This window comes from Oryzias latipes, chromosome 10 (genome assembly GCF_002234675.1).
Source record: "Oryzias latipes chromosome 10, ASM223467v1".
In the NCBI taxonomy this organism is placed as follows: Eukaryota; Metazoa; Chordata; class Actinopteri; order Beloniformes; family Adrianichthyidae; genus Oryzias; species Oryzias latipes.
In genome coordinates this window covers 27,411,006-27,426,657 of record NC_019868.2, presented here as the reverse complement: position 1 = coordinate 27,426,657, position 15,652 = coordinate 27,411,006, and the positions used below count along the sequence as shown (strand labels likewise).

Genomic DNA, 15,652 nt, shown 5'->3' with positions numbered 1-15,652 from the left:
CTGATTGGCCAGTTTATAACTTGAATAAAGAAAATTTTAGGATTATTAAGAATGTGTTAAAAAAAAGTATCAGAGAAAGAATTCTGACCAATAGAATGACTGAGTAAAATCTGTTTATCTCTCTACAGAAGTCTATTGGATTTGAGCTGGCGGGTACTTCCTGTTTGGAACGCAAAAAGGGGGCGGAGTCTCTCGCTCAGTCCAGTCGCTCCAGGACAGTCAAATGTTTGCATTCTGCTTTCATAGCAGTTCCACAAACACTTGCCAGCATTTCTCCCACCAATTTTATGAAAACTAAACAAAGTGACATTTATTATTGTGATAAAATGTATTTATTTTATGTATTTTTAAATCATAACATTTGTTGTCTTGAGGGATTACTTTGTAGTGGAGAGTTACTGATTACAACAGAGACGCGTTTTTGTTGGTTTGTTTTTAGTATATCAGCTTATTTTACGTTTTGGAGTTAAAATAACATTTCTAAACTAAATCAGATGTTAGTAAATTACATTTTTATATATTTTATGGAGGCCATTGTGAGAATTCTTCAGGGCTTCCAGAAAAGCCAGTGAATGAAAACAGAAAACAAAAAAGAAGATAAACCAGAAGCAAAAAGATGCTTCATGAAAGAAAAATCAATAAAACAAAGGATAGAGAAGCTCCATCTGTAGACCAAAACTGTCAGAAGTGGGTGTAAAGCTAATAAATACCATAAAATCTGGAATCCTGAGAAGCTGAAAAAAGGCCCTCACCAGGCTCCTGCTCCCTCTTCCTCCTCTCCTCCTGCTCCTCCCTCTGCCGGTCTTCTGGCCTGCAGGGTCGGCCCTCCTCGTCTCGGGGGATGATGGGGCCGTGGAAGGGACACTGAGGACAGGCAGACACGGCTGAACCCCTGGCAGCTCCAGGAGCTCTCACGGCGTCACCGTCGCCGCGCGCTCACCTTGAGGCGGTCCTGCCGCTGGCACAGCTTCCCGCTCCCCAGCGGCGCCCGGCAGAAGTGACTGACAGGGACGAACCTCCCGGGGAAGGAGATGTATCGGCTCTTGCTCTGTTCCAACAGCTCCTTGTTCTCCACCTCCTCCTCCACCTCTGCAGGAACCCAGAACTGATGCTGTGAGGCTGACCTGCACAGAGAGTGACAGCAGGACTTCAGAGCTGCATTTCTAAAAACAACTGTGGTTTTAGTAGCAGAAACCACTCCGGTGTTGTGAGGAGGATGAACTAAAGGTCATCTTAACATGTCTGTTTGTATCTCTTACTTGATGATTTTGCCAGCGTTGGGCTGCTCCTGACCCCAGTAGTAGAGGTCCAAACCGAACGGAACCACTGGAGCCTGAGCTGCCTGTTGGCCTGAAGCGCTCTGAGAAGAAGAAGAAGCGGCTCCAGAGGAGCTGCTGCAGAAGAAGAGATGGAGGAGGAGAGTTCAATGCTGGTTCAAGCTGGGCCTTTGATTTGAATTCTCCAAGATGAGGGTGTAATGGAAAAGGGTCCAAGAACTAAACAAGAAGACATTTATGGGTGCAGAGGAAGACATGAGCTGCAGGTGACACCTTGACTGGTGGGGCAGAGAGATCTTCTGCCTGAGGAGGCTCAGAGTGGCAGCTGCAGAGGTGGGATCCTGTTGTTCTTCTAAAAGTCTCATCAGACGCCGGGAGGTGGTTTGAGGTGGAGGAGGCGCGGGTCGTTTAACAGGAGGCCTTTTCTGCTTAGGTTGGGCGGTGGAGGTGGACGGAGAAGGATCCAGACCTGCAGCCAGAGAGAAGAACATCCAAATCGACCGTTTTATTGAACAGTTTTAGGGTTATCTGTGTCATTCCCCGTCAACTCAGATGACGGAAAATGAAAAAATTAAGGATTTTATTTACAAACAATAACTGACTTCCGCGAAATGATAAACAGATCTAACGAGATCTGAGGACCTGACGGTTTCTAGACTTAACAGTTTATGTTGTCTAGTAAACAAAAACCCGGTTGGGTCCAAGTTCCAAGGCTCCATGTTTCAATGGCCGCGGCCTTCGGATGTTAACGGCTGCGAATTTGAACGAGTCTAGTCTTTATCCTACAGCAAATGCCCTGTCGCCTAGCAACCCTGAGTTCCAAACAGAGAGGAGTAGTGAACCAAGCATCAAGCTCAAAGTTTTCCTGGCTTATTTGATCCAACTTTTAATTTTGGAGGTGTAATTATAAAAAAGGTGCAATTATTTAGAACTCCGGGTCCCTCTTCACAGTCCACCACTGTTGTCAGAAAATCTCCAGGTTCGGCCGCAATGCATCTTGGGATATGTATAGCATAGAGGGATACACCGGACCGATCCTTGAAATCGGTAAAAAAAAGAAGAATTCGTTGGTCGCATTTGAAGGAGTCGTTGAATTTGGAGTGCGCTGGTCGCCGCCTTCCAGTGCAGCCCAAGAAAAACGCAGCCCTCCAATTTGGACACAGCCAACGACCGATCCGCTTTGTTCTCAAAGTTTTGAGAAATGTTCCTCTGTGAGAGTCTGTGTGTGGCCGAGGACAGATAAACCAGGCCTCTGGGGGGCTGAGGGGGACTTAAGCACAGACACCCATGAGATCATCCAGCAGGAGAGATCAGAGGCCGGCAGAAGACAGCAGCTGGGTCTTCGCTGATCCCTCACATTATTAGGACTGACCTGTGAGCTTTGATTCAGATTCACTTACTGACCAAACATCATTTAGACAGTAGAGGCTTTTCTAAACACCTTAGAAGTACAAGGCACGCTCATCAGCTCGGTCCAAGCACTGTCTGAGTCAGGGAGAGAGGTTGTTTTAAGGCTTTGGATTTAACAAACAGTTAACTTTGAGAAGAGAAATGATAATAAAAGAAATGGACAAAAAACACATTTCTACCATTTAGGAAAAAAGAAAACAAGTTCAAGGTTGAACCGATGTCACAACCGTCACAAACCTCAGTTCTTCAAAAAGACTGACTAAAAATTAAAATAATCCAAATACGAAATGAATCAAACTTTCATTTCTTCTACTTGCTATATTTTATTTTATAATTAATGTTTTGGTTTGGTTCACATAAAACCTGCAACACTGGAAGAGCTGCCCCCTGCAGGGCCAGAGAGGAACTGAGACAATGTTTTTTTTAATTACAGTATTTTCTGATCAGGATTCTAAAAATAAAAGTCTAAACTTTTATAATTCTGTCCGACAACAGTCCTGGACGCAGCTCTGGACCGGAACGACAAGATTGTTTTTGAAGTTCTTCTTTCTTACTGCACGGCCTTGAGGCAAAAAATACGACATCACCGTCTCTTAAGGAGCGAAAAAGAAAAAAAAGGTCAAAATTAAGTAACAATACCAAAACACACTGTTGGGAAATATCCAAAGGAAGTTTTGAAATTATTATGGGATGGCCACAGCACCTGCAGCTGGGTGGCCATTTTGTGGTAAAGTATGAAGTTACGCTTGCATCTGAATTAATTCCCTACTCCCTACATAGTGCACTATATAGTGTTGACCATTTTGTAAATAGTTCAAATCTACAATTCCAAAATCCACAAATTTCCCAAAAGTCTCTGCAAAAAATCAGTGTACATCGGTGCTCACTAGATTGTGGAACGTAGACCACAAGGTGTTGCGTTTGAACAAGTTATCTGAAAAAAATGTTGTATTTTGATTTATTTTTTAAAAACCACTTCAGGTTTCATCTTCAGAACAGAGCGGTTTAATGAAAAGTCTTTATAAAATGCTCGTATTGATTCGGTTTTTACTTACGGAAATTGGTGATGTCCTTTTTGCCGTTTAAAAAAGAAAAAAAAAACAGTAGTGAGCATTGGTGTACAAATTGAAACTTCAAAATCTAGGGCAATAGTAGACTTGCACTCCTGTTAGCGAGTAGGAAGGGAATAGGCTGAGTGATCTTCACATTTTCACACAATAGGGGAAAAGCAAACTTCTCTTTGAGCGATCGACAACCACAACCAAAGTTTCACTTTGACCATCTGGAATTTTCCACAAAAAAAAAAAAAAATCTTTAGTATTTTTACATTCCCACTCCTCCTCTGGGTTTTGATCCATCGCCTCCTAACTCCTTAAGCTTTACTTGGATAAAAAAATGTTAGTTTTAAAGTAAACAGCGTTAGTGTGGCCAGCTAGCAAAAGTGGCGTTTGCCTGTTGCTCTCATAACTTTTTCTGGAATGTTTTGACAAATGTAACTGAAGCTGAACGAAACAATATGAAATATGAACATATCAGGTGCGCTTGACAAAAAAAAACTCTGTTGTCGAAGAAATCCTAAAGTCTACTTTTGCAGATTCTTCAAAAATTACATAGACCTGTTCGTCATCCCAAGGCAACCCAAAAATCGAATGGTTGCTAAGGAGATAAAAGCAACAGAGAAGAAAAAAAAGTGTCTTTATGTCAGGAACATGTCACACGCAGCTCAGACTAGGGTGGTAGGGGCAGAACAGGACAGCGTGTTGCAGCTGCTCAGCCAATTCATATTTGCGTTGTTAAAAAAAGTTCTTTTAGACAAATGAAGTAAATTCAGACTTTTCTGCTGCACAGGTGATGGAAGAAAGACAACATGGTGGCAGATGTGACTGAAGAGACTCGAACTTTCCACTTTAATCTGAAGGGTCATTGGACTTCCATACCCCCCCCCATCATCCCTAATTCTCTGTTGGATGGTGAAATACCGACTCAATCTGCACTTTGAGAGCTCCAAACGACGGGGGATTCTCTGGGTGTTGCGGGCGTTAAGAGCCACAGATCGATGCAGGAAATGAGTACAGTTTGTGTGTGAGAGGGTTAGAAAAGAAAGAGTGGGGGGAAAAAGAGACAGAGGAAAGGCGGAAAGAGGTATTGATTTCCCAGGGTTAAGCAGGGCCTGTAATTAAAATGTTAATTTGAGAAAGAGAGAGATAGTGTCCTGACAGCAGAGAGGGGGATAAAGAGACTGATAACCGGAATGACAGAGCAGGACGGAGGAGCTGAGAGGAGGAGGAGGAGAGAGGAGGCCAGATATGGAGGGAGGGAGGGAGGGAGCAGGTGAAGAAAGACGAGGAGGGGAAGTGTGAAGGAATGATAAATGTGAGGCGCTGGCGGAGATGAAAAGAGTGAAAGACGGGGAAATGGCATCTGAGGGAGCAAAGGAGTCAGAGACATTAGAACAGAAAGGAGGCGCTAATGTGACAAAGGGGAGAACAGAGACACTTCACAGGTTTATAAATTAGACTAAAAAACACGCCCCTCCTTTAGCCTCTTCAAAAATGATCCTCAGCCATCGTTAAATATGACGCCCCAGCTGATCCCAAACCACAACCGCTCACTCTTAGTTGTGAATTCACAAACTTCAGTCCTAACTGCCCTTACGGGTGGGCAAAAAATGGACTAATCTGTACGGGACCTGCACGAAATAACAAGACCACTTGGTGAGAAAATGCTCATGCACATTTTTTATAACGTCATGCTGAGGCTGACAGGTCGTTTCCACTTATTCAAACTCTCAGAGGTACAGTACAGACCAGAAGTTTGGACACACCTTCCCATTCGGGATTTTGGTCTGTACTGTAAGTATATGAAGTAAATGTGACGCAGGCATATTGTGTAGAAATTTTCACTGTACTGGTAGTGCTGTTAATGTGATATGAGTGTCATCCTCGCGTGCAACCTGACTGTTGGAAATGAGAAAATCCGACAATCAGAGTGTCGTTTGTGTGGACGTCCTACGTGCACTTGCGTGTTCCGTGCACGCTCCGTGGATGCGGCATAAGCGGAGGGTCAGCAAGTGGTCAGTACTTGCGTCTTAGTAATCCCTTGTGCTATCCTAGGTACTTTAACATTGGGAGTTGGGTCATCTAGACCCACTAGACAGTGCTCTGAACCTTTTTTCTTCAATGATTTGTGATCTTCACTGGTGTCCATGGATTACATGAAATCTCTCCACCTTTATCCACCTTTGTCATGGTGGGGAGAACACGTCAATGGAAGGGTGGGGCCATCTAAGATAGCACAAGGGCTAAGGAGACGTGAGGACACGATACGACAGCATCATAGGCGTCATAACACTTCCCAATGCACCTACCGCACACGTTTTCTATGGCGGTGTAACATGTGGTGAACTAGAGGAAATGTAAGTTTCTTCTGCAAACATGGTTGTGTTTTTTAGAATACTCTGGAATGAAGCATTAAACACTAAAAAAATGTTAAACACAGACTTATAACTCAAGACCCACCTGTTTAATCTGGCTTCTAGTGGAAATATAGGAATACATGTTTTCAATATTTACATTTTTTTAATGTATTTATACTTTATTTTAAATCTTTGTGGTATTTATATATTTAATTAACTTTTAGTGATCAAACCTGCCCAATAAGATGTTTTTATTTATGTATTAATGTCTGTTTTTAGTTTTATGTTAAAGGATGTAGACATTCAGAGTTTATGTATTCTTTTATTTGTTTCTTTATTTTTGTGAAGGTCTTTGTTGTGCTATTAGCTTTAAAGTAAAAAAAAAGCTTTTAATATGTAAAGCATTACAGAATCTTTGTATGAAAAGTGCTTTATAAATAAAGTTTAAGTAAATAAAGGCCTGTGTGTTTCTGGGTCTCAGTGAAACAGGTCGCAGCCTCTGCAGAATATATGGGTCAGTTAACCAGCATTAGACAGGTAAGGAAGCAGGTAATCTGTGTGGTTCCATGGTTCTTTCATCTCAAATATTATCTGTTAAAATACATTTTAATTTCCCATCCATAACTACCAGAGGCAGGTGGAGTTTAGTGTCTTGCCAAAAGCTACCGCTGCACCACGGCTGCCCCATCCCTCACTGGCACCCATGCACGCTCACATTCACACTTAGGGACAACTTAGAATCATCAATCCACTTATGAAGCATGTTTTTGGACTGTGGGAGGAAGCCGGAGTCCCCGGAGAAAACCCATGCATGCACGGGGAGTTGAAGTTGAAGTTGAAGTTAAAGTTAAAAGTTAGTCCCATTAGCTGTCACACACCTAGGTATGTGGAATTTACTCCCTGCAATTGACCCACTGGGTGAACTGAAATTTGAACTCACAACCCTCTACCACAAGGACAATGAGGCAAGAACACTAACTGCTGCGTCACCGCCAATTTTTTGTTATCCTCGAGAATGACCACGTTTTTCCCAGCAACCCCTGCTGCTGTAAAGCTGGATCAGGTTCTCACTGACAGAAAACTCCTGATCCAGATCATCAGCGGCAAAGGACGAAGAAAGAACAGGAGAGAACTGGGTTTCACAGGGATAACAGTCTTCTGCTTGTGTGCTTGTGTGGTTGGCATGTTTGGGGTTGTGCAAAAGCTCTTGAGCAAAGACTGAAGCAGAAGAGACGGGAGTCACACACGACACAAAACATCAGATGCTCAAAAGTTCTGCTTTGAAAGCAGCAAAGAGAGGATTTAGGCCTCCTAACAAATGTTCTGCCTAATTGCTCAAAGAAGAAGAGCTAAAGCGCTGAACATGTTTTACTGAAACAAAGAAACGTCTTCTTAAAGGATGGCCGGAGCATGAGGTGTGATTTAAGCAGGACCTGTCGGTGCAGGTGGTAAAATCTGGGTGCAAGGCTAATAGGGGCTCATTAAAGAGGTGGCATTGTTAATTTGGCATGGCCCCTCTAGATCATTACGTAGCCCACTAATCACCCTGACACACACACATGCGCACAGATGTTTGGGACCCCATCAGATACTATCTAATTACTCCAGCTTCTAATTGATTAGTAATGGAGGGAGGTGCAGGTAAAGAGGCTCCGTGAGAATGTAATGAGTCAGGAAGCAGCTGGGGAGAGCTGGCCGCAGGTCAAAGGCCACGCAGCCGCGCCGCAACAATATGGCTGACCGAGCGATAACTGCACTGTCGACATGTTCGGTTATGGAGCCATTAACGCAAAACACATAAATACAGCTTCTCTCTGTAAGCCAGTGATGGAGGGGCGCTTGAAGGCTGCTGCTAGAGCAGCTCTGAGGGGGTTTGAATGCTCGCTGTCGCCTGCAGCGCCACCTGCTAAGAAGAACGGCAGCTTTCAAACTAATATTTAAGGAAATTGAATGTTGTATTGCAGCTGACATAGCAATAAAAAGAAACAGGCCCTCTATTATTGACCTTAATGCGTGACCTCTTGCAGCCTGGAGGCCAAACATGATCCATACAAGAACCAAGAAGGAGAAGACGACCGTGTCCAACGATACGTGTTGTAGAAGGGATGTTTTAAAGGACCAACTCAATGAAAATTGTGTTTTCAACCTGAAAATGTAGGATATAATTAAGCTTAAAATTGAATTTTTGAGTATTCCTTAATTCAAATCGTAGTGATTCAGGAGTAGAAAGAAAAAAAAAACAGTTTAAAAAATATCCTATTTGTTACGCAGTAAATACAAGGGCCATAGTCTCCCTGCTCCGCTTCATTCTGATGCATCCACTTACAGACTAATAGATCCTTATATGTCTTTGTTTTCCTCGTCTGTAGGGCTAGATAGCTCCAATATAGCTTGTTGCAGCGGTAGTGTTAGGTTGGGATTGTGAGGGGCTGTAAGCTAGCAGAAGAGCACGTAAACAGACTCTGCAACGGGGAGAGGGAGGGCTGTGGTTATTCCGCACCAATGGTCCGTCCACAACTCAAATGCAAATTTCAAATAAACTCCTGCGGCTCTGCAGAAACTATGTCCTGGAGAATAACGGTTGTGCTTATCTTTATCTCGTTATTTTATTGTTTGCACATGAGAGCACAAGACACCAAAGCTAAATCCCTTGGACTGTATCCCTTGTGCTATCTTGTGGGGTCAAAAAGACCCCACCCTTACTTTGACGTGTTCTCCCTACCATGACAAAGGTGGATAAAGGTGGAAAGATTTCATGTAATCCACGGACACCAGTGAAGATCACAAATCACTGAAGAAAAAAGGTTCAGAGCACTGTCTAGTGGGTCTAGATGACCCCACTCCCAACGTTTAAGTGACTAGGATAGCACAAGGGGTGTATGCACTGTATTTGGCCAATAAAGCTGATTCGGAAAAGGACGCAGGTTTTTTTTATTTTGGCTAAAAACTGCATCATCATAACTAAAAAACCACCAGGGAAGCTTTGAAAATACATCAGAAGATGATCAAAGTGAGTCTTTAAAGAACGAGTGAAAGACTGAAGAAAGAAAGGAAGAAAAATCGATCCGTTTCTAGAAGACAGGGATGCACACATCAGATTTCTGAGGACCCCCGTGGAAAAACCCACTGAAGAGTCACCCCACCTGCACTTCAGCAGCTGCCTCTTTGAAGTGGGTCCTTGTGTTTGTTTGTGCATTTCATAGCATGTGTGCGAGTCTAAAGAGATTAGTGCAGCAGCAGGTCTTCCTTTTGTAGCTTAACTTCTTTGTTTTTGCACGTGTTTGTGAGTTTGTGATGCGCACGTGTGTTTGTGCGACTGAAACTGACCGTACTCGGCACGCATATGCTCGGGAATGTGCGGCTCGTAGCCTTCTTTTTCTGGCACTTCGTCAAAATCGTCGTCGTCGTCATCTGAGGTGTCCGTCTTCTGAGGAAGGAAATCAGAAATGCATTTTAAAGAAATGAGATCAGAAAGAAGATAATGGAAGAAACAACAGGAGGAAGGCTTTAAACAGATCGTCATATAATGAAAAAAGCCTACAGAATCATAGACTATGCTTTAGTCGGTTGCCCTCCGATCGGGTTGCTTCGGTTTGATACCTGCCTTGCCCACCCATGTGTCTAAGTATCCTTGGGTAAGACACTGAACCCCACATTGCTCCTGGTAGTAACAAGTTGGCGCCAGTTTAAGGCGGCGGAGTGAATGTGTGTGTGAACGGGTGAAAGAGACTGTGACTCGCTTTGGGCTTTAATGCACCATAGACAAAGGCTATATGATTACACGCCATTTACCCCAACATACTAGACCTGTAGTCCAAACACACTGAACAGTCCTGAAACTCTGAAACTCTGATTCCAGAAACCAAATATAACATTTTAGTTGCTGTACCTCTAAGTGGTTGGTTCCCTTAAGAACCTGCTCTGTCCCACCTCTGCCAGCTAGCCTCAGCATGGTTGGTTTCATTGTTTTCAAGCCCTTAACCAAACCTGTGCTCAATAGAGATTACTTGTTGGTGTGAAGGTTATTATATTATTAGACTAATAAAATGCTTTTGCCTTAGCGCTTTAGTGGAGAGCAACTCTTTTAGAAGTGGCATTGCAAAAGAAACAACAAAAGAAGACACAACAAAGACAATAGTTATACTGGTCCTCCAACCTGCTGGCCCTGTTAAGATTCCAGCTGTGAGTTCACACCACAAACTCCTTTGCTCTTTGGTCTGCTGGACAGTTGATTTTCATTCAGTCACTGAACTGCACCAGATTCAAATCCCTCAACTCCAAGGCAGACCGGCGTTCACCATCACAGAAAATCCACGGAAAAAAATAGCAACACAATGCTAAACAATGCTAAACTACACTGTTAAATAGAGCTGAGGCTTCGCTGTTTAGCTTAGAGCCGTTTTCTCTATTCAAGATGATGCCAAACTAAGTGGATTAAATGCTATGTTGCGATTTAGTGACATATGCAGTGAAGGTGTGAATACATTATAACTGGGTCAGTTAATGCAGATTTAATCATTCTGCTCAAACTTATTTTTTTCAACCAAACAACCAACTTTTTGTTGAATTAAGAGTTTTTTACCCTTTACAATAGTAGCATCAATGCCATCCATGATGATGTTGGAAAGAGTTCAACTGTCACTGAATCTTTTTTTTTTTTTTGGTCACTGAATCTTTCAGACACTGAGTTGAGTTTGTATTAGGACAGGTGAAATGATCAGAAGCAGATTACATTCCTGCTCTGAAAATATTGTGAAAAAACACCAAGGCAAAAAAAAGTTTCATTTGCTTCAGTAGGAAGAAAAATATCAGCAGCATTTATCTTTGGAAACTTTTGAACAATGAAAACACTTTCACCAGCTTCCATTTCTAAATCCACACACTCGAACACAAAATGAAAACTAAAAACACAAACGTTCCTCCAGGCAGGAAGCTCAGAGACGCAACATCAAGAAAAACGGCTGCAAGGTTTCCGTCGTCCTGAAGGATGCGGTCCCTTTGGCTGGAGGGAGGGGAGGGGGGGGTGGTGTTGCATTTGTGTGTGTGTGATGGGCCAGACAAAATTTATGGTTTTTAATTTCCAGGCGAGGTTGTTAGCCATTGCTTTGGTTACAAGGCAGAACACAACACTTTCATACAGAGGGGTCATTTCCATTAAGCAAATGTGTGCCTGTGTGTGTGCTCTAACGCACACGCAAACACACACACTTGGAGTGATCAGCACGAAATTCACAGTGATTAGCGTTATGAGGAGCAGTAAAACCCAACGTTAAGCTAACCTCTTATTCCCAGAGGCCTCTTTTCATTTATTCGTTTCATTTGTGTGGACTCTTGCTCCTGTGTGTGTGTGTGTGTGTGTGGGTGTGTGTGTGTGAGGTGGTGGTGGGGGGGTTGTATTTCAGTCATCATCTGTGGACTCATCATTTGTAAACTAATTCAAACATTTTAATGGGCTTCAACAGCAGAGCAACCGTCCATCACGGGCCGTAAAGCTGCAGGGAGCAGCTCTGTCCTCTTCACGCCGCATCAGGGGCCCGACTCCAACGCAATACACATCACCGGGTCAACAACCAACTGAACAATTAAAACCGAATTAGCTTCATTACTGCGGCTACAAGCACAGACACGGAGGACAGAGAAATGCCATTTCTGACGTGTCAAGGGAACTTTTAAAATAAAAAAACAAACTAGTTCTGACATAAACATTTTTATCACTGGATATAACATTTAAACAAAGCACATGCCCAGGCCAATTCAATATAACTTTATAGATAATAAATTAGATACACTACAATGATTGAAGCAATTAGGGTAACCCCTTGCCACCTTAATTTACCTTCAGCTATGAAAAAAAATTACTTCCTTTTTTGCTGTCATGTAGATACTAATTAAGGTTTGGTGCATATTTGCATCAACTGGAATCAATGGGATAAAGTCTGGATTGGTTCGGCATGGGGATATAATTGTTGTCATCTTGTGTTGATGTGGGATAAGCAGATATCATAAAAAGATCCTATTGTTCATAGCTTGTTTTATTTTCAGATATCTTGAATGCAAAGTTAAGTTGGCATCATTGATTGTATATAAGAACTGGACTGAGTGACTGTGACATCAACCACAAAAAAAAACAAAAAAAAAGAAGAAATGACACGACCCTACCACTTTAAAGCGAGCTACACGAAATCTGTCGATCAAATTTTTGATTTGATTTGAAATGTTTATTTCAAGCAATCAAATAAGAATAATAAGAAGAATAATAAAAAAAGACATTACTATCATCAGTTATATATTCATACAAAGACGTATCAAATGTAGGATAATTAGACATAAAATTAAAGATTGCTTGAAAGTTGGTGGAAGGAAGTGAATTTATCTAATCCCACCCCTGTTCTACTGTAACCATTAAATTACATGATTTATCATTATCCAGTTTATAACTTTTATCAGACAGAATTAAGAATCCTTAAATATCAATAAAGCACATGACAAAGATAATTACTTAAAAATTATGTAAAAATAGACATAACTATTTTAGTAATCAACATAGTAAATGCAGATCAGTTATCTAAAATATATACAGATTATGTTACTTATAAAAGTCATGTATATGATTTATATCAGTAAAATATACATAACACTGTTTCAAAAATCTTCATAGCATAAATTGATCAAGTATGTTTCATTAGGAAAAATCATCAATCAATTTTTGGACCGAGTGGTTTGACTTTAATCCTGTAGCCTTTAACCCAAGTAATCTCAATCTTTTTAAGCTTCCTGAGAAGTCTGGCATGTTTGGCGATTTCAGCATTTCAGCATTTCATTCAGCAGATGACTGGACTTGTTTTTTGTTTTTTTAAATTTAACGACCCAGTACTGGACGTGTGAGGTGTGTTCTCCACGTTTGATCCATCCCTTGTGGAGCAGTGAACTGCAGAATCAGCCCCACCTATTTGGTGGTTTAGACCACCCCATCCAACCCCTTAATGCTAAGTGTCAAGCCGGGGAGGCATTGGGTTCCGTGTTTAAGTCTTTGGTATGACTCGACCGTGTATTTGAACTCGTGACTTTCCAGTCTCAGGGTGGACACTCTACCTTAACACCACTGAGTTGGTTTCCAGATCAAGCTGCTTTCCTGTTCTGAATGAAAGCTCTCCGTCGGTGGTTACTGTGTGTTTTGTTTCTTTGAAAGTATTCCCAACAGGCTGCGTGAAAAGAGGCAAAAACATTCCAGGAAAAACGTTTCAATAAACTTGGGAGACGTAGAGCTGTCCTGAACAATGACAGTCTCTGCTGCATAACTAACTCCTAAAACAGGTTTTCACAGACTCAACAACATCCGTGTTATCAATAAAAGCTATTCTCTCACTGTTGGTAAAGATGTCTCCGTGTGGGAATGGGAAGCTTTATTTATGTCCTGACGCAGAAGAAAGACAACGCAGTTAAACACAGAGGAACATTTTAAACACCAGAGCAAAGTTTCTGCATTACTTTACGTTGCTGCAACGATTATTCATCCTCAGAGAGCGATGGATTCACACACATAGTTGTAGTCTCTATAGGTTTTGCGCTTGTCTCCTTTAATCCCAGCTGGTTTATTCTGCTCTGATCAATGATCTAAAACTAAGGAGTGATCACCGAGCTGTAGGAAAATCCTGCCCTAACATCATCCCTTTTCCCCTTCTTTCTGCCTCTTTGTCTCTAATTCACCCTAATTTAATCCTGATAGCATCGAGCGCTGTCGGCCGGCCGGGCAGAGCTGTAAGTCTCAACGCAGGATTAGCTTTCCTCCAGAAACATTTTGCTGACAGCCCGCACGGCTAAAATATGGCCTCCATTCCCCCCACCGGTGGCAACACGAGGGGCTGCTTTGCATTTTAACAGACCTTTGGTTTATTCTCACTGAAAGGAAATCACACATAAGTCCCACGGAAAGATAAAAACTGCTTCTTTAAGAGAAACTCAAGATTCAGCAGACAAATTAGAAGTAATGGTTTCAGTAAAGCAGAGCCACGAGTCAGTGTGAAAAGAACTGAACATTAAAAAAACAGACAAAAATGGAATTTTAAAATAATTTTGGAGCACAACTGAGCTGAAAAAAATCATTTTATGTAAGGGATTATGAAATACTGCAATTACATTTTAAGCACAGATAAAATAAAACAGACTACAAAAGGGAAAACACAAAGAAAGAAGCACCAGCAGTTCCTTAAAGACCAAATCAAAGGAGATGTGTTGGAGTTCTGGGATGACCAGAACCATCTCAAAAGCTGAACAGTATGACGACCAATAAATGCAACATCCAACAAAAATATAGAACTGACGCTATGAGGGGAAAGATATTTACCTATAATGAGACAAAAGTCCACAGAAACAGGAAGAGCAACCGTTTGCTGTTTGGACACCCTTACTTTCATGTCAGTAATGCCTTTTTTACCCCCTGAACTAAAAACAAGTCACAGTTTTGAGGACAAAGTACATGAACATTTGTATTTATGCAGTGTGTTCTTCTCTCTACACAGCTGTGAGTTGGTTCAGCCACTGCTAATGTAGTTTTTGTCTTTTAGGCCTCAGTCACATGCACCTATATGAGGGCTGACCCGTATGCGTGCTGTGAGTTTTTGGGTTGTCCGGCGCCGTAGAGGGTCTTAGGGAGGAGCTGCTGCATCATAACCCTTGTGCTATCCTGAGCACTTTAACGTTGGGAGTTGGGTCATCTAGACCCACTAGACAGTGCTCTGAACCTTTTTTCTTCAATGATTTGTGATCTTCACTTACATGAAATCTTTCCACCTTTATCATGGTAGGAATAACACATCAATGTAAGGGTGGGTCATTTTGACCCCACAAGATAGCACAAGGGTTAAAGGGAGAGCAGGTGCGTCTTGCAGTTTCCTTCAGGCTCATGCGGCCACCTTAGGGGACATTATGAAAACAGATTGTACCGTTGTGATTGTAGCAAATGTGTTGTGAAGTATCTGTAAGGCTAAAGGAAGTTACCAGCACTTCTAACGTATGGGTGATGCTGTTGTACGGTGCCCTTACACAATACTCTAGTCATTAGTTAAGTGCACAGTCTGGCTTCTTACTGACCGCATGGAAATGCTGCATGCTCAGGGGTGTGCACGTGGAGCGTCGGACACCCACTTAAACTACACTATGTTTATTTTCCTCATTTCTCACAGTCAGGCTGCAAGCAAGAAGGACGAAATAATGCAAAATCAGTCGCACGCAGCATGCCCATTAAAAAATTTGCATGAACACCAAGCGGTTGTGGAGAAGGACGGTGAATGCAAAAACATTTCCAGTTTTTTAAGTTCAAAAGCATTTCTGTTCAAATTACTAAATGACTTTTCCAAAAATATTTGTTTGACTTTTCACCTAATTTCCATTAATAAAGGTGTAAATGTGAACTTTAGGGATTACTGCAACAGTAAAGTCTTGTATAGTCTGTTTATATGTGTCCAGCAGCGGAGGTGCAGGTTCCCCCCCTTCACACTGAGAATATGTTTCATTTAATTGGAAATAAAGTCAGGCATGAAGGAGTTAAAAA

The 15,652-nt window shown here is 41.9% G+C and overlaps 1 protein-coding gene across 2 annotated transcripts in view; it reads right to left on the bottom strand.

The window, feature by feature from the left end:
- The window catches only part of uvssa (UV stimulated scaffold protein A), a 38,385-nt gene that overhangs the window by 9,996 nt on the left and 12,737 nt on the right, over window positions 1-15,652 (bottom strand). Inside the window, exons 9-13 of one of the 2 annotated variants that reach the window (XM_011480545.2) lie at window positions 9,430-9,529; window positions 1,551-1,746; window positions 1,260-1,394; window positions 941-1,124; window positions 753-864 (exon numbers count right to left, since the gene is read on the bottom strand). In XM_011480545.2, coding sequence (XP_011478847.1) covers window positions 753-864; window positions 941-1,124; window positions 1,260-1,394; window positions 1,551-1,746; window positions 9,430-9,529 — 727 coding nt within the window. The remainder of the gene's footprint in view (window positions 1-752; window positions 865-940; window positions 1,125-1,259; window positions 1,395-1,550; window positions 1,747-9,429; window positions 9,530-15,652) is intronic. The other variant, XM_023959384.1, reaches the window with a different exon arrangement.